This window comes from Aquila chrysaetos, chromosome 20 (genome assembly GCF_900496995.4).
Source record: "Aquila chrysaetos chrysaetos chromosome 20, bAquChr1.4, whole genome shotgun sequence".
NCBI lineage: Eukaryota > Metazoa > Chordata > Aves > Accipitriformes > Accipitridae > Aquila > Aquila chrysaetos.
In genome coordinates, this window is record NC_044023.1 from 11270282 (window position 1) to 11294948 (window position 24667).

A 24667-nucleotide genomic window follows, 5' to 3' on the forward strand; every position below is an offset into this window, starting at 1 on the left:
GGGGAAGGGGAGCGGTGGGCGCGCATCACGTGACCGCGGGCTCCCGGCCGCCATCTTGGGTCGCCGAGGCCGCGGCCGAACCGCGCCCCGCACCGGCTTTGGGGCCCAGCGGCCTCCCGCGGGAACCGGGAGTTTACGCGGGGAGACGGGCCCGGCCGAGCGCGCCCATCGGGAGTCCAGATGCTGCCCGTGGTACCACGCGGGCCGCCACGCCCGCCCGGGCGCAGAGGGCGCGGGTGGGAAGGGACCTGCCTGTTCTGCGGCCTGTCACCGCGCCAGAGCGGCAGACACTGACTACACCGGTCCTGTGCGGCTGCTGTCTGCGCGGCAGCGCTGCCGACAGCCGCCGGCCCGCCCTCGGAGGTCTGAGGAGAGAAGGAGAGGGCTGGAGAAATTTTCCCGCTTCATGCTTTCAAAAGTAAAGGATGGGGACACAAGGGCGCAAACCTGTTCTTTGGGGTCTTTTTATTTGCAGCTGTGATCTAGAGTGAGGTAGTAGCAACAGCATTTGTAAGGAAAACAAAGTAAAATATGACAATGGAAGATACATTCAGGTTGATTAATCAGGCAGTAACCAGTTCCAAGATCAATAATGCAGGCAAGTGAAACAGGACAATATAAACTCTCTGGCACCTTAATACATGGGAGGATAGCCGTCCTGGTGATACAAGAGAAATCCGTGTTTTCTACTCTGCGTATTGGTTCATCTGTGACTATTGTGGGTTTCGTTAAGCTGTGAACTCGGGAAAGCAAAAACGAAGCAACCAAGGAAAAAATGTATTTTTAGAGTTAATGAAAGAGATAAAAGGAACTAAGCTACTTATAGCTACATTAAAAAGAAAATAGCTTCTGAGCAGTATACAGCAGACCGCTTCTAACTCTTAAGAGACAGGGACTGATTTGGAGAGAGATCTCGGAACTGGCAGTCAGAAGACCTTTGCTCTTCTTTCTGTCCTGAGACAAATCTGCCACATATCATTAGGCAAAGGCTTGACTCTTCCTAACGCAGTTTCCCTGCATGTCACCTGGAAATGGGAACGCTCACCTTGGAAAGATACTGCAAGGTTTGATTCATTAATGCTCTCAAAGCAGTTTGAGATCAATAGTGTAAAGGTAGCGCAGCATAGCAAGTGTGTTGTTAAAGTCATTGTTACCTGTCAGGCCTGGCCTGAATCCCTTGTGAGGAGTATCTATCGCAGAGCACACGGGGTGTCCTTGCAGTGTCCTACTTTAGAAAAATCAGACAACAGTGGCGTAGGGGCCTGAGCCCGATTCGGCATCTCTGTTGCCCAGAGAAGCTCCTGTGCTGCCTGCAGCAGGAACCACGTCTGTTCCAAAGGGCAGCCAAGCCCAAGCCCACTTCAGGTACTCACCGTCACGCTTTCCCTCCTATACGCCAGTGCCAGCTCTCGACTGAGCCTGCCCTGAGTCGCTTTAGCACTGAATCTGCTGATAACTAGCAATAAAAGCAGCACAGATACATTTTCTGCCAGCTTAGTGCACTGAACTGGCTTTAGGCAAGGGAAGGAGGGGTGAGGCAGGATGAGGCTGCCCGTCCTTGGGCTGGTTTAAGTTGTGGAAATGCAGACTAAGAGAAGGTGAACGAGAGCCAGAGCTGCTGGACTCTCCTCATATGATGCCAGCCAATTCATTACCAGTTTTGTACCTTCATTCTTCCACCTACAGGAGTGTATCACTGTTACCAATCCATCTCACAAGAGACGGGAGCCTGTGACATCTAGTTTATTAGTGCTTTTAAGGTGACCCATTAGATGCAAAGAGCTGCAGAAGAACCTGACACCAGTTAAAACACAGACTGGACAAAAGAGGAAGAGCTTTGATTAGTGAAATGATGGAGAAAACCCTCCCAAACAGACATGATTTCTTTGGATGGGGAGGGAAGTATCCTTTCAGCTCAGCCCCAGGACTGTGGGCCCTGGGCTCATCAGCAGCTGGTAGGGCAGAGCACTGGCTTGCCCCAGTCCATTTCCTTTTAACAGGAGACCCACATGCTGAGCTGTTATGGGTAGACATTAATGGTGAGTTACAGAATGTTCCTCAGCTCTCTTTTCCTAAAAGTTTCCTTTTTTCTTTCTTTTTATGCAATATGAAAAGCCATCAAAAACTGTGGGTGAAATTTCCTCCTTCCTTCTCTACCCCAGAGCGATCCTGGCACCATCTGTTACATACCTTTGTTACACAGAAGATAACCTCACACCAAGTTCCTGTGTCACTTGCTAGCTTTCTTGGCATGACCAACAGCTGTGTCATGCAATATCTGTTCGTGATGAGTTTCTGATCCTCTGTGGGAATGCAGCATTTTCTCAGACTCATGAGGCAAGATCCTGCCTGCCTTGAAGAACATACGAATCCTGGCACTGGGGAGCACCAATGTCAGCAGAGAGGTCCTTGCTATTCAGGCTGGACACCTGTCTTTTGGCACAGATGAGAGCTACATTCACAGTGGCAGAATGAAAACAGAAATACAGTGGTAAGAAAGTGGCCAATGGAAGTACTGAGCTGTGGCTCTTGCATTTTGCCTGGCCCTGGGGACATACACACACACATGCACACCTCTGCACCAGAATAAACATGTGGCCCAGGAGAAACCAGAGCGTGGTGCTGCGAGCAGCCCAGCACATTTAGTTTCAGTAGCCTGTGAAGAAAGCTGTATTCCTCATTTGATACTTTCACAATATCAAAGCCCAATTAAAACCCATTAAAATGGATCAGTTTGAAACCCAATGCCAATTGTTCCCAATCACTAACATTGCTTTGAAGAAATCCATTCTCTATCCTTGAGGGACCTTCACACAGGTGAGCGGATATCTAAGATTATAGTGACAGGTCTTAAGACATTTACCAGTGCAGAAGCCTCAACCTATTTCATGCGCTCATCCCTCTAAACCAGGAGTAAGAATGTCTCCAGCTTTGATTTTCTTCCCTTTGTGACATCTAATCTCTATTTATTAATCTTTCTGATCCAATTAGAGACAATAAAACATGATAAGTCTTACACCATCTCTTTGCTTTTGTCCTTGGACAAAAAGGCACCCTCCCTTTTTCTTCTTAGTCCCTAAGATGGCAGAGTGAACGGGGATACAAAAACACCTGCTGGTTCCTGATTTTGGAATGGCCTGCAGAGAGGTCCAGGGAGGACATCACCTTAGCTGTAGTACCTACAAAACCTTGACATTAGCTGTGAATGTCTTGATATTCCCCACAATGCCTAATGAATTCACCCTCTTCTGTGGACACACGGCTACCCCACCTCTGGCCATCTGTGACATTGAAAGCTTGGGGAGAGCCTGCTCGTTCCTCTGATACGTGTCCAGCATATTTCAGCTCTTCAGAGTCCTGCACTCCCTCCTCCTCATCACTGGCCACAGCCCTGGGACCTTTCTTTGCCTCTGTGCCCAGAAAGATGTAGCACCAGCCCACAGTGGCTTTACTGCTCAGTGAAAACTGACTGTCCAGAGATCCCTACACAAAGATGTCCTCTCTCAACTAGCTATGCAACACTTTCCTCTTGTCACCTTTAGCTTTCCAGACCAGCTTCCTCAAATTATCATTATAATGATCTAACTTACTAAAATAAAAAAAGGGGAACTAAAATGCAGCAAATGCACAATATCTTGCTTTTGTACTCCAAGCTTTGTCATCCTTTGATTTATCCTGTCTAAAGCAGATTCACCCTGCTTCTGCTGGCATTTTGTTCATTAGAAATCTTATGCTATTGCATGACCACGTATACGTTTCCACTGGCAAGGGTACAGCCATAGTCTTTTGCCTGCCCTCTTCTCTAATCCCTGCCTGCAGTACAAATACCACTCCGGTAATCTACTAATGCTTTCACCTTTGCAATCCTCAGCTGATTTCTAAGTCATACAGCAGCAACACATGAAAGCAAAAAGCTAGCTCTGGACAAGACTTGATCACCAGATACCAACCATAGGAAGCAACTGCAGTCACGTTATCTCATGGCAGATCTCCAATCCGAGCTTCTGCTGAGGTGCAGAGGACATTGCATATAGTGCAAGGGATTACCAGTGTCTGTACTCACTGATAAAATGCAGCTGCTGGAGGTTGAACATCTTAAAAAAACAAAGCACTGATAAAAGGTCTAAATGCAGCCATTGAAGCCTGAGCCCCACACAGTGGGTGGGGGCCGACCTGCAGTTCTACAGTGCCTGATTCTGCCACCTACCCTCACACCAGACACAGGAGACAGGAGCACATAAAAGAAATGGCTTTGGACTCATTTGACAGCTTCCCCCTGCTCAGTAGCAAGAGCCGCAAAACTACTGCAGAGCTGCGATCTCTTTGATACTGGGAGGTGGCAATGCTAGCACCTTCCCTCAGATGCCAGCTCACTCCCTGAGGTGTGAAGGTCCAAATCTCCCCCTTGCTTTGCCTTTGAGTCAGCCTCCTACAGAGACTACGGACAACATGCTGAGCACACGGGACATCCCCTTAGACAAGTGCCTATGCTGGCCCTGACAAGAACAGCAGGGAGAAACAACCACATGCTGCTGGCCACGGTGTAAGATGGGCACCACACAGCTTTGCGCTTACCCATTTGGTACCACCGTAGTTACCTGGAGCCTGGACTGGTGGAAGCCAAAGCCTGTGGAAAGTTCAAGTGTCACAAAGCAAAGGGGTATTTTGATGGTCCAGACTTTGGGCTTGGGGGCAGAGAGACGCCTACATCCTATTTATGACTGTAATCCCAAGAGCTGTCACACAAATAGTGACAATCACCTGAGTCCCCTGCAGGACTCCCAGCTGGTCTCTCCAGCTACAGAAGTTCTCCAACAACACCAATACCTTCCCACTTTTACAGCTGGTGCTAAATACCAGCTAATTAATTTTTTACAGCTGCGTTGGAGGTATGCCGGGTAATTTCATATGATTGTTCTCAGTACTCAAGTGGAGAAGATGATCCAGGGAGTGAAGTAACTTCCCTGAGGCCAGAGTGAGTCAGTTACTTCGTCAGATCTGGGTCCTTCTAAACACGGACATTTCTGAAAGGTTTTTTAAACCGTAGGAATGGTATAAAAATAGGTACAGAGAGAGGTGCACACAGCCAGCACAGAACTGCACGGGCCTTTAGAGAACTGGCCTTTCTTCAGGAATCAAGGTTTTGTTAGAGCAGTGTGTTACCAAAGCAGCAGGTTCTACAAGCTGTTACTCACCAAGCTCTGAAGCCTTCAGAGCGAAGGTCTGGTGTGCCTGAGACCCCTCAGCTCATGACACTAGTGGCTTTGAAGCCATGGGGACAGGCAGAACAGGCCGATGGCTGGCAGTGCCTGGAATGCTCTGCAGGACCCACAGGTTGCGTGCCACCGCTCCTCTCTGCACAGGGCATTGTGCGATGGGGTGGACCAGCCACGTGAGCTCTGCAACCAGGCGTTTTGTGGCAAAGGTGGCCATGTCATGCTGTTGTTGTACCCAGAATGTGTCATGGGACAGGAGCCTGGTGCCACGTGACCACTGCGAGCAGGACACTTTATAGGACAGGTGACTCGCACGTCGCTTCTTCATTAGCAGTGAGTCAGTGCCAAAAGGTGTCCCAAAGATGGCGCTCCATGGGTAGGAACCAAATTTGCTGCATGCATGCTCTCCAGGATCTGCAGGTCCATCCTGGATGTGCAGGGCCAGGGCTTGTCTGTAGAGACCCAGGGAGCTGTTCTGGGACCCTCCCTGGAAAGGACACAGACATGTCCCACAGCACGATTCCCTCCTCAAACGGCAGCCACCTCTCTGCAAGCATGGGGTGCTGCATATTAGCTTCAGATCTATCTGCCTCAGTTCTTTCAAGTCACAGATTTTCGCAATCCCCTCTTGTCTGCTCTAAAAGAAGTAAATTCCGTATCAATGGCAACCACGAGAAGCCTGTGTAATTTTGAGTGCATGTTTTCGAAGAGGGTGACAAAGATACTCAGCCTTGAAGGATAAGGGTGTGTGGGCAGTGAGGTTTGCTTTGCCTTTATCTTGGACAACACTTTTCAATGCCTGGTGCCTCAGCAGCTACATTTTTGACCCCCAGGGAGTTATGACTCACTGTTTGCAAATCCCTGAGCCACCAAATTGAAGGTATGCCCCGCAAAGCACAATTGCCTAAAACTGAAATGGTTATAGGTGGGTGTTAAAGCTTCAATTACTCTGTTCTAGCGCTCAGGGCTGGCTCCATATCCGTGCCTGAATTTCTGGCAAATAAAAAACAGCACCTTTTACATTGTTTAGATGAATAGGATCTCTCTGGGTTTGTTGTCTTCAGTGAAGTCCTGAGAGCAATCAGGTTACAAAAGATGCATTATCCCATCTACAGCAGCACAACGCCAGCCTGAGGAACACCTGCTCTGCCCAATCTGCACTCCTGCCCTCTGCCAAATTGCTTCCGACACCAGGGCCACCCCAACATCAGAGCCGGGGCTGGCCTGCTGGAGTACAGGGCAGAGGCTAAGGCTGTCTTTTAGCTGCTTTCTGGGTGACCTGTGTGGGGCTATGTGCTCCACTGCCTGCCATCCTTTCTGTTGCAGTGGATCAGTTTGCAGAGCAATACCTACGACTTGGGGAAAAACAATGCAAACACCGTATCAGGCATTTCTTAGCAGGCAGGTAGGAAAGCTGTGTGTGAGGAGCCTGAGACCCGCCAGCAAAGAAAGGAATAAGAAAGAACGATCTTTTATCCTCAAGTTTCCTTTTTTCCTCGATCATCAGTGTTTTTCTTATCAGGAAAGACTGATTGCATTCACTGCTGCAGACCAATGCTGTTCACAGAGGGCTAATGCTCCCTCTTTTTGGGTCACACATCAAACAGCCTGGGTGGGAAGGAATCACCATCAGCCCATCTGGCAGGGCACGATGGGATTGTCTCTGGGGAAGGGGCCACTGCCAACCACCACATAACACACACCCCAGAGGTCCATGAACAGCCAGACTTGGGTCAGATTCAGCCTGGCAGGGGCACAGGAGCTGCCTTTGCAGGAGAAATGTAAATCCCAGCTGGCACTTCACAGAGCATCATCCAGGGAAGTCCCTGCCAGCGGATTCCAAAATTTAGTAACCTGGTGAGAAATCTGCATTATCTCACAGCAAGCAGTGCTCAAACACAGAGCTCCTGGAGGAAGCAGAAGGCACAGCAAGAGCTGCCAATCTGCAAATGACCCCCTCTTGCTGCTGTTAGCAGGATCCTCAACTTCCCACTGTCTGTGGCAGATCCTGCAAAACTGAGGCTTTAAAATCCAGGTTTAAACTCTACGTGAACAACGGGCTTCCAAAATAAATACACCAGCAAGTGCTTTCCTCTCCAAAAACAAGCTGAGAATGAGGAGTTGCTCCATGGACAGATGGAAACTCAGTGATTGTACTGAGGGGCCAATCACAACTCCTCACCAGGCTTCACTGACACTGAGGACAGGATCGTGGTCCTGGGACGGTACTGCTGTGAGGTGGGTCCCGGCACCGCATTTGCAGGACCTTAAACAGTCAGAAGGAAAAATGCAATACCGCTTATCCGAGAGATCGGGCACTAAATCACACCGTGGTCCCATGGCACCTGGGCACTGCGTTACTGCACAGCCTTTCTTTCACCTGGGGGAGATGCGTGCCACCACTCCCCGTCCTTCACCCCAGGGACAAACGCCACCTCCTGCAGCAACCCCAGGAGACGCGTGGAACACCCCAGAGCCTGGCGGATTGGCGATGACACCAGGGCGATGCAGTGAAACCTGCTGATCCCTGCAGCGGATCCCTGTAAGGTGCTCCATCACCCCTACAAATCTGAGTGACTTTTGCCCATCACGAACAGCCAGGGGACGCACCTCATCGGGGGTTCCTGCCAGGGCCCTGCAGGAAGGGAAGGGAACCGGGCCCTCCCTTTCATTAACTGTTATTACTAACGTGAGAGCTGCAGTGAATGGGGCGGTTAAGCCAGCAGCGGCAGGCGGGAGGCGGCAGCAGCCCGGCCGCCCCCGGGCAGGGCTTTCCCCCTGCGCCCGGCCATTGCCCCCCGACGGGCGGGCAGCCCCTGCGCCCCCGGCGTACCGAACGCTATTCTCCAAGGGGCGGTGCTACGCTACCGCGCCAGCGCCGGCACCGCCCCCTCGGCGCTCCCCGACTCGGGGGCGCCTGGGCGCCCCCTGGCGGCGGCGTGCGGACACGCGGGGACACTAGCGGGAGGGGGCGAGTGGGGGACACTGCGGGCCGGGGGGGGGCATGGCAAGGTGGGGCTAGGCAAGGCTTTTTGCCACCCCCCCCCAGAGCTAAGAACTAGCTCCATTTCCCAGCCCAGGCGGGGCAGAAGTGGCAGCACGGCTGCAGGGCCCGTCTGTTCCAGCACCGCTGCCTGCAGATACCAGCCGGGACCCCAGCACACCTAGCCCGCCAGCCGCAGGGGTGCTCCTACCGCGGAGCATGCGGGTTTCCACTGGATGCTCTTTCGTGGCATTTGTGCCCTTATTTTTCTGCCAAACACGGGTGCTGTTGCCTCCACCGCTGGCCCTGGGAGGTTGCAGCCCTGGGGCAAATGAGCAGTTTGCAGAGGTGTGATCCTGCGCCAGGCCCTGGCAGGAGGAGCCGAACGCAGCACAAGGGTGCGATTCAGCTGCTGCCCCAGGAGCCAGCATCGCCCTGGCCTCATGGCTAGGACCCTCAGCCTCCTCCTCTGGAGCGTGGAAGGAGAGCAGTTTCCCTGCCCTCCCAGTTCTCTGTGAAAGGCAGCATTTGTCTTCTCAAACCAAGATTTGCACGCTGTCCTCCTTACGCCTCCTCTGGTTTTGCAGACACCGATCTGCCAAAGGCGTTTTCAAGCTGCGGTGCGATGTGGGCAGGCCACTTTAGGGTGTTGTACCCAGGTCCTGTCTGCGCTGGGAAGTACTTGAGTGGCGGCCCTGATAACAGCCTAATTACCTGATACAATTAAACCAGCACTGTTCCCTCTACCCAAAACGTGCTCTGATCCTGTAACAAAATCCAGACCCACCCAAGGCAAAGCAGGTCACCTTGAGTGGGCAAGGTACCCATTCCTTGCTCAGGCTCTACATTTTAACCACACACATGTAGCAGATTTCTGCCATTAGCAGCCCACCAGTGCCTGTCTACGGCTATTTCAGTTATGTTTCTAGTAAGCTTTAAAAACAGAGTTAAAAGTACTTTTTATACTGATGAAGTGTCCTCCTTGCTGCAATTTTTTCCTCCCTATTGCAACAATACCTGTCACACAGTGGTCTCACCCCCTTACAAGACTCACAGATGCTCTCCCATTTTCTTCCAGCAGGTTTTCCTGTGTGCTTCCCAATGCTTTGCACAATTGCTGTGCACAGACAGTTTTCTCCATTAGTTTTTCTGAGTCTCATGGTCTAACGTGGGAATGAAAACAGATTTTTTTTTTCAAACCCAGGAATAAACTATTTTAAAGAAAGGTGACTGTTGTAAGAGGGGCTACTGCAGATTCCTGAAATAACTTGAAGAAACCCCAGAGGAGCAGCCTCTGAGCACACAGTGCCCTGTCAGCACTGTCTTTGTGCAAAGGCTGGACATGTTTCCAGGGCAGCCGAACAAAGCGCAGGAGCCGAGCCTCAACCAGCCCCCTCCAGGCCCACCACTCCCATGGAAATCACAGGCGAACCCCAAGCAAGAATCACGGTGTGTTTTGCTTGGCAGCGGCTCAGCGTGAGTTGTGCTGACTAGTTGAAAAATGAGGTTATAAAAATAACGAACTGGAAGACTTTTTTTTTTGCCAGCTGCTTTTCAAGGGCCTTAGCAAGGCTGAGTAAAGTGCCATCACTCAGCCAGGTTGTACCTGCACTCTAGTGGCTGGGAACTGCGAAACCTCGCTCTGGATCGAATACAGAGAGAGAAGTGCCCTCTGCCTCCCACTGGCAGCCAGAAGGCTGCCTTGATTTTACACGGACAGGATTAAACACTGAAACACCAATAAAATCTGAACCATGGAGTTTTGCCTTGGTCACCACGACAGCCACGTGCCTGTGGTTTTTTTCAGGATCACTGTTAGATTTGTATTAAAATCCATAGGCTAAGGTGTTGCCAGGATGACTTCTGCTACACATGCACAGCCCTGTTTAGTATCTCCTGCCCCTGACCCGGGCTCCTCAGAGAGCAACACATTATATCATGGTCCCTGCATATTCCTGGTGCAAGTTTCCCGCTGGTATGACGATCACACCAGGATAAATCCTGTTCCCTGCTGCTACAGGCTTCAGTGTGCTCCTGTGGTCACAGCCAACTCGCTCCTTCAGGAAAACAACTTCTTCTCCTTTCCTCCTTGAGAACAAATTGCTCTGACAGATGACACAGCTCTGAGTTTGGCATCAGCCCCGTAAAAACAGAAGAGCGTAGGGTTTTTCCTGGGGTGCAGTTCTGTCCATGGCTTATCCTGCCAGAGGCATTTATTAGACCGCTCTGGTCCCTCAGCCCTGGCAGACGGCTGGGCTGGCACCGGCTCCACCGCGGCTGTTCCCGTCCCACTGCTCAGTGTCCCTGAGGGTGACACGCTCTCTCCACAGCACTGTCACCAGGAGCTGGGGCATTATGTCAGCGCCTGGATAGCAGAGGGGTCTGGTAACCTCTTTCATGCCACTTACTGACCCACAGCTCTGTGGGGCATTACTGCTGGAGGGGGGCATTCCTCACAAGGGGAGAATTAAAAAAAAAACCAAACACATAAAGAGAGAAAAATCAGCAGCTCTGGACTCCTAGCTCTTGCTGCTGCTTGGCACTGGCCGGACCCGCATGCAGGCACCACAGCCTGGGACGATGAGGAGGCAGCGGGCCTCGCAGCGCTCCTCGCCTGCAAAAGCAGCCTCTCCTTGCTTGAACACGGCCTGCAAGCTATCTGCAAGCTGTCCCGGCCACTCTAACCAGCGCACCCAGCCAGGGGCCTGCTGCCAGCTGTTAAGTGAACCCATGCACAAAGGAACAACAGCTTGGCACCACTCAGTGCAAGCTTAAAGGTCTACACAACATGCAGGGCAGCAGCGAGAGGGGCCTGCAGAGCCAAACTCATCCTTGAAGCAAGCCTGAAAGCAATAGCTTTTCAACCCAAAGATAAATTTAGCCTACGTGGTAGGGCTTAAGTCTTGGAACAGATGCTGCACGGGCTCGGCATGACTCAATTATCACAATTAGAAATGGATCTGAACACAGGGTTAGCGTATAACAGCCTGATTCAGAGCTCACCAGGGTCTGGGATGGGTCAGATGTTGAAACTTTTGCATTTGCCAGCAAGCTCAGATCCAGGCTCTGGGCTGAACCCATCAGAGAGCAACCTTTGGCCTGCGATGTAACGACGGAAGCCCAATTATCTCCAGACACAAGGGGAATGTGCACTTATTTCTTTCCTTCCCTTTGCCAGGAGAAATTGCCCTGAGGGAGAGGGGAAATAAAGGCTGGAGCTGCGCATGTTATTAAAGACGCAGCCTGGAGTTCATTTATTCCCTGTGACACAGAGGCCGGGGTTGAAGAAAGGACAGTGACAGCCACTCCTAGCAGAGGAACTTTCCACAGCAAAACCAACCCAGACAACTGGAGGGAGTCCCCAAATGCAGCACTGCTGGCCAGCCTTAAATTAGAGCCGGCTGTTTTGCTCAGCCCTCCATGATTTGTGGTTGTTTCTCCCTGAACCTGCTTACCCAGTTCCGGGGCCCCAAAACCCAGCTCTCTGGAGAAGAGGGCCAAGATAAACATGCTTTTCCTGGAGAGCAGAGGGACCTGGAACATTTCCCTAGCTGGAAGCACGAGGCTGAGGAGGTGGACACCCGCCCCTGCGACCATCTCCTGCTGTGCTGCTGGAAGATAGCCCTGCTGTCACCCAAGACACGGTGACAAAACTACCCGCTTGTGCTAGGATATGCTAGCAGGGCCAGCTGCCAAATTCACGGGTCTGGTGCCTAAATAAATCAAAGGGAAATTGAAGTAATTTGCCAAGAAAACTTCCATAATAGGAATTGTGGCGGCAGCAAGGGGAGAAAAGGAAGGCCAGTTAAGGGGTGATGCTGTTTTGAACATAGCACACCAGGAGACATCTCACTTTATTTAGCCTTTGCCAAGGGGCTGTTTGACTCCAGATCCAACCTCACAACGTTTAGGAAATCCCCTTCCGATACTTGGCAATCTCAGGCCAATTCAAAGAACTATTTCCGTGACTCATATTAGGATCTTAAAGAAAGGTCGAGTCCTGGATCACATTACACAAACATGAAAAGTCTGTTGTCCCACAGGGCTCACAGGCAAAAGCCCTGCTCCAGGAATCACGGCAGACAACATCCGTTCCTCATTTTTATCTGCTTTAGATGTTTGAGAATAAAGTGTCAATCACCTCTTTCCCACTCATGTGTTAAACCACTAAAATTTTCTCTTTGCCTAAGTTCAGGACTGGTTACTGTGTCTCGACTGACTGCAGCACTTCTACTCTGGCATTGTTTAGCTGTCAATTATCAGTGGTTTTTTGCAGATTTGGATTCTGCTTAAAATCTACTTGTGTTAAAACCTCACCTTCCAGAGCAACAGCGATCCATGTGCCAGGCCAGCAAGACAAACTGTCCCAATTTGTGGCTCATTCATTCAGAAGCGTAATCAAAAGCATCGAACTCCCATCTCTGTGCAATGCCCCGTGCTAAATCCCAGCGCCACCCACGCTGACTGCCCTTCTCCCGTGCCATCCCACGCCAGACGCTACCACCAGGTTTTACGATTTTGGCCACTCGAAGCCGCCGCTGTCAGGCAAGAGCCGGCTTTTGCTCAAAGAGAGGCAAAAACAGAGCTCCTTTGTGCGGTGGCTGGAGAGGAGACTGAAAAGCACGTGGATGCCCTGAGCGTCCCGGATTATTTGTTATAATCGCTTTTTGCTCCTTTTCAGGCCCCGCAGTGGTTTTCCACAGCAGGGCCGAGCAAGCGGCTGCCGCTGCTCTGGCGCTTGGCCGGCCCCGAGGCCTGGCCAGGCCTGGGAGCTCAGCGGGGGCGCGGGCCCAGCCGCCCCGCGGGAACGCCCGAGCTCGCCGGCCGGCCCTGGGCGCCGGAAAGCACCGGGGAAAAGGGGCGGCCGCCCGGGGCTGCGGGAGGCCGGAGCCGGCACCGGGGCTGCGGAGGGACCCGCCCCGCCGCAGCCGCGCCTCCAGCCCGGCCTTTCTCCTCAGGCACTCGCACGGCCGCCCTACCCCACGGGGGGGGGGGCTCGGGGGGGACCTCAGCGCCGCTGGGCGCCGCCATTGTGAGCCTCCTCCCCCGCTGGGCGCCGCCATCTTGTGCCCACCCCGTACAGCGCGGGCGCCGCCATCTTGTGCCCTCCCCGTGCGGCGTGTCGGCCATGGCGGGGTTGCTGTGCCGCCTGCTCCTCTGCCTGGCGGCCGCCGGGGCCGCCGCCGACCTGCTGCTGGAGGAAGCGCGGCGCTCCGTGGACCTCAGCACCCACCTGGCCAAGGTCTCGGCCGAGCTCAGCCTCGCCAATGCGGCGGGCGGCACGGCCGCCTCCGCCTTCCTGCTGGCGCTGGAGCCCGGCCTGGAGCCCCGCCTGGCCTACCTGGGCGTGCAGGTGAGCGCGGGCCGCGAGGGGCAGCGGGGGACGGCGCCCCGGTCCTCGGGGGGGGGGGGGGGGGGGGCCGCGGCACGGCCTCGGGCGCTGCCCGGGCCCCGCCGCCCGCAGGGACACGTAGGCACAGCGCCGCGCTCCCGGCTCCCGCCGCCCCGCGGGCGCTGCCGGCCGTTGCCGTCCGCATGGGCTCCGCCGGCAGCCGGCGTGGCGGTCGGGGAGAGGCTTCCTCGCCCGGCGCCCGGCCAGCGCTGGCCGGTGACCCGGGTGCCGCCGGGCGCTGGCCGTCCTGCCCCTCCAGCTACCTTGTAAACAACGAAGCTAAGGGTTTCTCTCGTTATACGGAACAAAGCGGGGGTGTGAACGGCTGTGGCCGCGTAAGGTCTGGGAAGCGATGAGGGAGGCGAGACGGCTGCTAATTAGCGTCGTTACTGCTGTAACGTGAGCAGCCGCAGCCCCTCGGCTGGAGCAGTGCTTGCATCCCCAGCTAGCGCAGGCCCCGGGACGGGGTCCAGCCTCTTATCCCCCGGGACGTACGTGCAAGAGGGTTCTTCTAATCCCAGAAGTATTTGCACTCATCTCGTTGCGTGCTGGCTCACCCGGTCGCATTCCCGTGGCCTGCTCGCTCCCCTGCCACTGTAGAAAACATACAAGAGAAATCACAGAAGCAGTTGACCGAGATTCTTATTTGCACAAGTTACAGTGACTGTGCTGGCTTGGGAACCGGGCTGAGGTGAACTTGAGAGAGTTACCAGAAGTCTCCAGTTATCTGTTCTTGCACACTGACCACACTGCAATTTGTGTTAATGAAAAACATTATAAAAGGGGGCTTCTTTTTTTTTTTTTTTGTTGTTGTTGTTAAATGAAGTAGTTATCTATCGGCTTGCATTTTCCAGGGCCATCCCCCTACAAAGTGGATAGGGACTGTATGGAGTTTGCCCTGGACACGTTAAATCTTCTACACAGCAGCATACTGATCAGTCTCTTGTTTTGGAACAGGTGAAGGGTGAGGAAGAGGAGGAGAACATCTTGGAAGTGAGAGAGACTAAAGTTAAGGGCAAAAGGTGAGTGTCACCCTCTAAGATCAGTACCTAGAGGTGTGCATGGGGGTTCTAGCATCGTCCTTACAGTGGAGCAGAAGTACTACCCCAGTCCCACATACCTATAGATCCTAGAGTCTTTTGTTCCTGAAAAGATCCACTCTGTAGTCAGGCTGCATCCTGAGGTGCTACAAAGCCAGGAAGCACAGTTCACACAAGCAGCCAAACCCAATTCCTGCAGCCCAAGAGGCCCCATTAGAAGTCACTCCCCTCCCTCAGATACTCTTTCCTTGGGGGATAGCACATGTGGTTTTAGATCTCTGCACTGAGCCCAGCACAAGCTGCACATACCTGCTTCTCACACCCACCCATGGCTGCCAGTGAGAGGAGAGCCCTATAAGGGGGAGAATCTCTGTTAAATACAACTCAGCTGCCTTCACGGGGGGTTCAGCTGTGCTTAGTCTCTTGTACTCAGTGCCTTAAGTAATGTCCTGTTACTTTATTAAGGGACTTCAGGTAAGAGAAGTATTATAGCTATGTTTGTGCTCTTACCCATTGCTCCATTTTGAGCTCTCAAATGATGGGCAGTTGTGATTACAGAAAGATTGTAAGTGCTCTTTGGCTGTGTACCCAGAGCACCGCTCTTAATCTGTGATGTGGGGAGTACCACAGTGCGTGGATACTGTGGCCCAGCATGGGCTGTTGCCTGCTGCAGGGAGAGACGATGCTGTCTTTTGCGTGAGGCTCTGCGCTGCCAAGCTTGGGATGTTGTGCATACACAGCAAGACTGAGCAGGCAGGTGCTTTCTGAGCCATGATAGCTGCGAAATAAAGGGTGCTTGTAAAGTGGGTCAGGAGCACGGTGCTGCTGGGTTTCAAGAGGACAGTAGCTGTGGAGTTAAGTTGCCAAGGTAGACCATGGTTTCTGACATATCTGGAGGCCTCATGTGATGTTGGGCCACCAGGCATGACTTGAAGTCCATTCACTTCTGTCATGACCTCGGTCCATCTGGTGCATCCTTACAGGTTTGGTGAAATCCCAATCCTTTCTGTAGAACCTCAGTCCAAAACTGTGCTCATTTTGTGGCCGTTCCTTAGTTTCACATCCTGTGGGCAAAAAGCTGAGAATGAACAGACTTTGTGGGAACAGGTGCTTAAAGTGTTTGTGATTTGTTTTGTGGGCATTTGCACATGCTTCCTCTTATTCAGATCATTCTTGTCATCTGGAGAAGAATGGAAAAACCCCTGCTGAAGCATGTTTTATAAATGCAGAACTAGGGAGGGGAGGGGAGCGTGTCACCATTCCCCTTCCAAAATGGGAGCCAGGTGTTTTTGTGAAGCAAAGACTGTAATTGTGCCTGGACACAGTTCACCCTGTGCTGCCTTCTGTCCTGCTTCCACAGTCCAGAGTAAGCACACCCTCTGGGACGTCTGTACATCGTGGAGGAGCAAATAAAATACTGGCCCCAATCACACACGATATATGTGATATATGGGCTCCCATCCACAGGGAATGTTGCGGGAATTGGATCTGATTGCTCTCTCAGGGGATATCTCACATGACTTACCTGTTCTTCTCCCTTCCAGTGGAAAATTCTTCTCTGTGAAGCTGCCGTCTCCTTTGGCACCAGGAGCCAAGGTCCGTGTATCTGTTGAAATGGTTTTCACGCATGTCCTGCAGCCTTACCCCACCCACATCACCCAAAGCGAGAAGCAGTTTGTGGTCTTTGAAGGAAATCACTATTTCTACTCGCCATACTTCACCAAGACCCAAACAACCCGGGTAAAACTGGCCTCTAGGAACGTGGAGAGTTATACCAAGCTGGGCAACCCTTCCCGCACTGAAGACATGATTGAATATGGCCCCTTCAAGGACATTCCTCCATACAGCCAGGTAAATGTCTGTGCAAAGAGGTTGTGGCTGTGCAGAGAGCATCTTGAAAACATGTCACCTGCATCTCGGAGGCTGGAGAGTGGGAAGTGGAGGCTTTTGTGTAAGAATTGCCGGTCAAGCCTGAGTTAACCTGTGTGCAGGCTAGGAATGTGTGCTCCAACAAGGTGCTCCTAATACAGACGTGATTGCTGACTGCTGCTTGGTGTCCACAGGGCAAACCAAGCCAGTTTTTGTTGGTTCTGGCAGGCGTGTATTTGCACTGGGGAAAACTGCATCTCTAGCCCCCTCACCATTATAACTCAGCCAGATGTGCAGGGTGTCACCTATGAGTACACCCCAGGTAGCCAGTGCCCTGTGTGCCTGTGCAGTCAGCTTCACCTCTCTGCAGAGTCTGTCAGGGAGGTTTCTCTGTGGGACATAGAGACACATAATTGTGAGGGGAGGTTGTTCCTTACTTCAGGTCTAATAGTTTATCTTTTTTCCTTTTTAGGACACTCTGAAGGTACACTATGAAAATAACAGTCCATTCCTGACCATCACCAGTATGACCCGAGTCATCGAGGTGTCTCACTGGGGGAACATTGCAGTTGAAGAGACGGTTGATTTAAAGCACACAGGAGCAGTGCTGAAAGGGCCTTTTTCCAGATATGACTACCAGAGACAGCCAGACAGTGGGATCTCTTCTGTCAAGTCTTTTAAGGTTGACATTTTGCATAATTTTTTTTTTTTTTTTTTTTACTGTGGCTCCCTGCTTTTTTACATCCCCAGAGTGGGGAAAAAAATACAGTTGTCCTTTTTTTTGGTAAGCATACCTGAGGGAATGTTAAAGCTCTGATCTATTTTCAGAGAAGGCTCATGCTAGATAGGAATAGCTTTTGGAGGTAGAATTAGGAGGTTATATGCTTTATTGCATCTGTTGGCCAAACAAACTGCATATACCAGGGCATGTAGTGTTTCTCCATGCTCCCACCCCTCCAGTCTTGGGGACCCTCTAAAGCCCTTAATCACTATGCTGACAGCTCTGCTTTCCATTTTCCACTGCGCAAGGGCCGTTCATTCTGTCCCCACCCTCTTATTTTCAGGGTTGCCTTCTCTGTCATATCCTCATCAAGTTGAACAGTATTAATTGGAAACTCATCCATTCATTCCTTGTTCACAAAGCACTCAACAGGAGTTAAAGCTGGTCTGCTAGCCAGATGTGAAAAGTATTATGTGTTTTCATCTGAACCAAAACCTTTCTCACTGCTTGAAGCCTCCAGGATTGATTGTTGTAATTCTCTAAGGTGGTGCAGCCAAACAGAAATCTCATTTTGCTGAGCGTAAAGCCAGCAAGCTCAGTGAGCTAGGGCAGCGGGCTGGAGTGAAAAGGGAATTGCTGTCCTGGTGGGCATGATGAGATCCCTTGCTGTCTGGGATATTTGAAACTGGGCTGGAGAATGCACATTCATTTAGAGGCCAAGTGATTTCAGTGCTGGCAGCCACTTCTGTGGCTGATTGCTTATAATAGCACAATTTTACCACTCAGTGCAACTGAATGGCCATTTTGTCATCTCTCACGTGGGAGCACAGTTTCTCGATGCTTAACAGCCATTATTGGTTTTGCCAATTTCACTGGAAATAACTCCTAGCCAATGTACTGACTGTTGCTTCCCTTCATACAGACCATTCTCCCAGCTGCTGCTCAGGATGTCTATTACCGTGATGAAATCGGAAACATCTCCACCAGCCACCTCCTTGTTCTGGATGACTCTGTGGAGATGGAGATCCGTCCCCGCTTCCCACTTTTTGGGGGATGGAAAACCCATTACATCATCGGCTATAACCTGCCAAGCTACGAATACCTCTACAATCTCGGTGGGTGGCACAGGCGAAGGGAATAAGAAACCTTCTCTGTGTTTAAAGGTGGTTGCTATACAGTAAAGAATTCAAAGCTGCAGTACACTGCACCTTAGCAACAAGAGTTGCTGGCTATTATTTCTAGAATATGCAAATCCACCTTCTTTTCTGTGCTTCCTTCAGTTTTTTTGTAGACATCTGGTTAAAATATACTTGAGTGAGCTAGTGCCCCCTGGTGCACAATGTATCCATCCGAATTCTGCTCTTGCTTCTGTTAGGAGCTGAGCTTCAAGGTTGCCCCTTGTTCTTTGAGGAATTGTAGCCACCCTCTGGTCTGCACTCTCTTAGGTGATCAGTATGCCCTGAAAATGAGATTTGTCGACCACGTGTTTGATGAGCAAGTTACGGATTCTCTGACTGTCAAGATCGTCCTGCCGGAAGGTGCCAAGTAAGTGTCATTATTCCTGGCTTGTTACTGCAGACAGTGCTGTGTTGGTGGCAATTCTCCAGCCTACTCTAATGGCCTGGGGACAGTGAAACAAAACCATGACGGTGCATGTGGAGGAGACCTTGGAACACAGCTTTGCTTTCTTTTAGAATGTTGTTTAAACTGCATAATTGGCCTTGTGGCTAGAGGCCACAGTTGGCCAGCCAAGTCCTAGGTTACATCATCTCAAACACTGTAGAGTCATATGGGACTGTCTGGTTTTATCCACAGGAATATCCATGTGGACAGCCCCTATGAAATCAATCGTGCTTCAGACGAGCTTCACTACACATATCTAGACACTTTTGGACGTCCAGTTATTGTGGCACACAAGAGCAACCTGGTGGAGCAGCACATCCAAGACATTGTGGTGAGTGTGGCCTCTGGATGTGGTTTGTCTTAAGCAGTTGTGCCATCTCTGAATTCAGCAGCATGGTCAAAACACCCATACTGGGTTCCAGAAATAAATACTTGCTGGACTGCATGGCCAGTTCCGCTGCTGCCTGAGGAGAGGAGTTCTCCCCCACAGTAATATCGGTCACTGCTCAGTGTTTCAAACTTCTCTTCTAGGTTCATTATACCTTCAACAAAATCTTGATGCTGCAGGAGCCTCTGTTGGTGGTTGGAGCATTTTACATCTTGTTCTTCACTGTGATAGTCTATGTGAGGCTGGATTTCTCCATCACTAAGGTGCTGTATGATGAAGAGCCCTGTGGGAGCATTAGTGGCTTACTCAGCTGATGGTTGGAGATTTTTCATACCAGTAATTCTCGCTGAATGTTCCTGCCGATTGGATATTTTACTAGATGCTTAAATGGTGTCCTGTTTTTATGCTACCTGAGCATTAATACTCCTGCAGGGTTTGAATTGGTATGCTAAGGCTAACCAGAGTTTTACCTTCTGGATAAAAAGGAATCCCCCTGAGAAGCAGGGATGTCCACAATTCTCCTTCTGCAATGTTTTTGCTTACTTTTTGTTAAGGTATTTGTTGGGCTAGATTGAGTGCTGAAAGGTGCTTGCCCTAGTCAGTACTTCTACCATTCACCTAATTGCTGTCAGTTGACTTAATTGCAAAGGGAGCTGCTTCTGTAACAGTCCTGTGGCAGATTGCAAGTATGGCTTGATGCAAATCAAAGATATGACTGCTTTGATCTTCCCTTCTGTCCTCTTGCAGGATCCAGCTGCTGAGGCTAGGATGAAGGTTGCCTGCATCACAGAGCAAGTGCTTACTCTGGTGAATAAGAGACTTGGGCTGTACCGTCACTTTGATGAAGCAGTGAATAAATACAAGCAGTCACGGGACATCTCCACCCTGAACAGTGGCAAAAAGTCTTTGGAGACAGAGCACAAGGCCCTGACAAATGAAATAGCCTCTCTGCAGTCTAAACTGAAGACAGAAGGTTCTGACTTATGTGATAAAGTAAGAAATTCTAATTTTTTTTTTTTTTTTTTTTTAAGCTCTCCCATTCTTGGCTCTATCAAGTATTCTAGGTGTGTTTTAATTTGGGGGGTTTAGTTTCTGCAGCCTGGATATTCCCCCCACCCCCCGAAAATGGCTTGATCCCTGCCAGGGGGTGTGAAGATCAGTTTGTTGTTTTTGCAGTAATCTTGGTTATGCAGCCCTGTTAGTGCTGCTGGTAAACAGCTGCTTGTGCTGTTTCTAAAACAGCCCTTGAACCAGCTGCATGAGTATAGATTAATGCTTTTGTAACACAATCCTGGTGCATCTCCTTGAGCTCATGGAGGAACACTTAGGCAAAAATGGAAACTATCAACACATTATCAGTTCTGACTTTACTACTGACACCAGCCAAACCAAAATCTTCTCCCTCATCTCTTATTTTCTTGCACATGTGAATTTGGTGCTGACAGAATTTTGGTAACATGATGCTCCTCGGGGTATTTTGCTGTACCATGTTGAAAGCCATGGCACAGTGAGTACGTGCCCACTCTCCGTTTCTTCCTCCACTACATTTCAACACTTACCTGGAACAGCCACTTAACCCCAAGTGAGGGACACTTTAGTCTCTAAGGTCCATTCAACCAACAGCCACCTTGCTTAATCTGTTACTGACTCAAAGAGTAGTTCTGTCATTGCAGACTTGCTTCTCACACACCATTAACTGTAGGGACGCAGCTTCCAGCTGTCATAGTTGTGATTTAGCTTGAAGCCTTTAAAAATCTGTCATTAAACACTCTTTAACAGTCATTGCACCTGTCTCCTGCCAGTATGGCTCCTGGGTCCTTGGAGCCCCTTTATCTGCACTGCTTAATTATCCATTCATGAGATATTCCTCATAATGTGATGCCAGAGAGAGGTGATGGCTCAGGAGGCAATATTCAGGGATTGGAGATGTTTCCACTTAGCACTGACTTCATCTTTTGCTCCAGCTTTACCATCTCTGCTATTCCATCTTCACTGTAGGGATGTTTTTTGTCTTCTCTAATATTCCCTTTCTTTCTCACCCTGTAAGGTAAGTGAGATTCAGAAGCTTGACGGCCAAGTCAAGGAGCTCGTTCTGAAGTCCTCGGTTGAGGCTGAGCGGCTGGTAGCTGGCAAGCTCAAGAAGGACACATACATTGAGAATGAGAAGATGCATTCCAACAAGCGCCAGGACCTGGTCACTAAAATCGACAACATCCTCGATGCACTGTAACTCTGGTTCAGTGACCACGTGAAGGGGAGAGTTATGAAGGGAGATGAGAAGCCTGGGAGTGGATACACTTTGAGCCAAAACTCCTTCCCAGCAAAATTAGGGGAAAAGTTGATGTGAAATGTCTGAAAGTACATTTTTTTTTTTTTTTAGATTTTTCTATAGAGCTTGTCTGCTCAGCAACGTGTGCTGTGCAAGGGACCATGACATCATGCTGTTTGGCTGGGTAACAGGGTTTCTTTACCAGAGGTGAGACTCAGCCAGGTTATAAAACAGTCTGCCACTTTCAGTTTTCCCTGTATAGATGTGCCCTGACTAAACGCACTCAAACAGCCAGTGTGAGCACAGACACGCTCATGGCAAATCCGAATGTTGCATCTCCAGAAAGAATAAAAGACACCTTTGTTCTACTTTGAAATAAAACCACCACTGCCTAGTCTTTATGTGTTGTGCCGGCATGGGGGAGGCAGAGGTGCTGGTGTGGAGGGGCTGGGTGGCCCTACCCTGTCCATGGCCAGGCACTGTAGTTCCCTGGGGAGCAGAGTTCAGCCCTGACCACTCCTGTCTCCTGTCAGCTGTGTGCCTTGAAGGCAGAGCTCTGCCACTCCTAAGGCCCTGACCCAGGCAGGGGGGAAAGCCAAGCCCTTGTTCCCTAGGGATGTGCATATACCTACACCCTTATGGGGGAAAAAAACCACACAACATAACCCCTCTTGCTAACCTCTCACTGCGTGATGCGTGCTTTCCTGCTGCCTGTGACAACAGTCCCTGCATCCCTTGTGCTGCCCAAGTAGGCCCTTGCTCATTCCTGGATACCCTGGGGTGTGCATGCAATTCCCTGCTAATTTCAGTTTCATAAGACTTTTGTTTTTTCTCTGTGCCTCTCTGCTTCAGTGCACCGCTAAACACCCCAGAGTTGGCTGCAGGGACAGCAATAAAGGTCTTCCCTACTGCATTTGCATGGCTTAGTTGTTCAGCAAAGTGGTTTGAGATCCTAATACAGAAAGAACCAGAAAAGAACAGAATGGGCTGTGGCCCTCTGACTTCTTTCTTGCTAATGCCCTGCCCTGAGCCGCAGGTGGAGGCAGCTGCCTGTGGGTGGCTGTTTCTGCAGGGCAGGGGTGGTTAAGTGGTGTGCAGCCCTTTCCACTGGGCATCAGCAGCCACCTGTGGGAAGTGCTCTCAGCAGAAGGGCTGGAGGCTGCTTAAACTGGGCAAGAACATGGCTACACCACAGAGCGATCTGAGCCACCCCTGAGGATGCTAGTGCCAAAAGCAGCTGTGCTGCAGAGCGGAGGTGTGCCGCAGTACCTGCGCTGGCACTGTGTGAGGCTTGGGGCAAACATAGCCTCCGTGGCCCAGTGCTGCCTGCAAGCCCTGTGCCTGGACACACGTAAGCAGCTGGACCCTTTCCAGCCCCTTGTGAGGCCACCCGCACCGCCTGTCCCTCCGTCCCAGGCCCGCGTAGCAAAGGTTTCTGTCGCAGACACACTGTCTCTGCCCCTTACTAGCCTCTCTTATCTTGGATAAAAGTTGTCCTTATCCTCTCCTGGGATGCCTTTCTCCCTCTACAGAGGACGCAGTTGGTAGGAAAGCCCTTTGCCCCAGGCCACACAGCTTCCAGAGCGGGTTTGTTAGTCAGGAGGCTTTTGCTGCAGGCCTGAGCCCAGGTGCCCACCAGATAGTCTGCCAGGTGCCAGCTCCCTCCCGTGCCCACAAACCTCACCCTGCAGCAGGGTGGGCAAGCCTAGATCCCTGCCTCTCTGCTCCCTGCACAGATGCTGTTGGGACCCCTGAAACCGAGTCCTGCCTGACCAGGGTGGGGATGGCCAACAGCTAAAATCAAATGAATCATCATTAACCCATTGGGCCAAAACACAGGCACAGTACTCGGGGAGGTACCAGTGGCATCCAAAGCCAGACAGGGGCTGTCTGTTGCACCTGGGCCAACACAGGCAGGTCCAGGGGAGGACAAGAGGGATCAAACTGATGATCCCAGAGACACCCTTAACTTACCATTCCCCCAGCAGAGGAAAGGCAGTGCCACCCTTCCTTCCCCACATCCCACTTTTGCCTGGCTTTGTGAGCAGCCCAGACCCCCGAGGGTACAGTGGGGCTTGTTGCACCCATTACAAAGCCCTGTGGGGTTCATGGTGTGTCTCTGCGTCTTTCCCTCCCTATCCAAAGGGGCTTTTCTTGATCAGCACACACCTCAGCCCTCATAGCTGCTGGGCAGCTTCAGATCCTGCTTGTTAATGGAAACCACAGCTGCAGAGACAGCAGCTATAAATAGACAGGATGAATACAGGCAGCCCCAGCAAAAAAAGTCTCCAGTCCCCAAGGAGAGCTGCCCCAATTCCAGAGGCCGAGAATAAAACAGCCACTGCAAAGACAGATGCTTTGCTCCTCTCCCGCACACCTCCCTTCTGCTGCCCTCCCCGGGCGGACGCAGCCTCCCACACCACACACCCTGAGCCCATTCTGCCCCCAGTGCTGCTCCTTCAGGGCCAGCTCATGCACAGGGAGGGAAAGGGCAATTTGGGGTGAGTGGCCCAGGGATGTCCTTACTCTGGGGCTTAGTGCGTGTCCTTGGGGCAGGCAAGAGACCCATGGGGAAGCAGGCTTTGGCTCCTACATACTTTTCAACTGGGTTATGAAATAGGATGGAGACACACGTGCTGTGACATTCCCTAGGGCGAGCTTCATCCCCCAGAGTGGTTCCCAACATTTGTACCTGCTCCCCTGTGCCAGCAACCCCCAGAACCGTTGGAGATCCACAGCGAGGAGGCACCTCACACCCCAAAGCACACAGCCTCCCTGCCAAGCCCCCCGAAAGGGGCAGCTGGGCATCTGCAGCCTGTGACAACAGCCTGCAGCAGCACATACATGAGGGAACCCTTTCAACAAACAGCAGCAGAGCGACCTAGAAACCAGAGCAATTTCTGGATTCCTGCAAATTTACTCCTGAGAATAAACTAGAAAAGGAGGAGGAAAAACCACAGCACCTACCAGGAGCTCAGGATCTGCAGGAGCTGGGGGAAAACCAGAGCAACAGCACCTGATGGCAGCAAATGGATCAATTAGGGCTGCAGCTGTTTGTCTCTGCCAAATTTAAAGGGAGCAGCCTCCAATCCATGGGGTGGGAGAAAAATGGGGAGGGCCATTGTGTCAGAAAGGCCGTCAGCTGTTGATCTCCTGCCATCTTCTG

The 24667-nt window shown here is 51.3% G+C and overlaps 1 protein-coding gene and 1 long non-coding RNA gene across 2 annotated transcripts; both read left to right on the forward strand.

Moving 5' to 3' along the window:
• Positions 1-67: 67 nt before the first annotated feature.
• On the forward strand, positions 68-2851 carry LOC115353889. Its single transcript, XR_003927739.2, has 3 exons — positions 68-1064; positions 1687-2039; positions 2163-2851. It is a non-coding gene; the product is annotated as an uncharacterized LOC115353889 (long non-coding RNA).
• A 10440-nt stretch (positions 2852-13291) lies between these two features.
• On the forward strand, positions 13292-21882 carry RPN1 (ribophorin I). The gene is made up of 10 exons (XM_029996087.2): positions 13292-13552; positions 14549-14613; positions 16176-16482; positions 16973-17182; positions 18144-18336; positions 18667-18766; positions 19037-19175; positions 19376-19495; positions 19980-20225; positions 21280-21882. The coding sequence occupies exons 1-10, from the start codon at positions 13328-13330 to the stop codon at positions 21460-21462; spliced, it is 1788 nt and encodes a 595-aa protein (XP_029851947.1). The 5' UTR covers positions 13292-13327; the 3' UTR covers positions 21463-21882.
• Positions 21883-24667: the final 2785 nt, after the last annotated feature.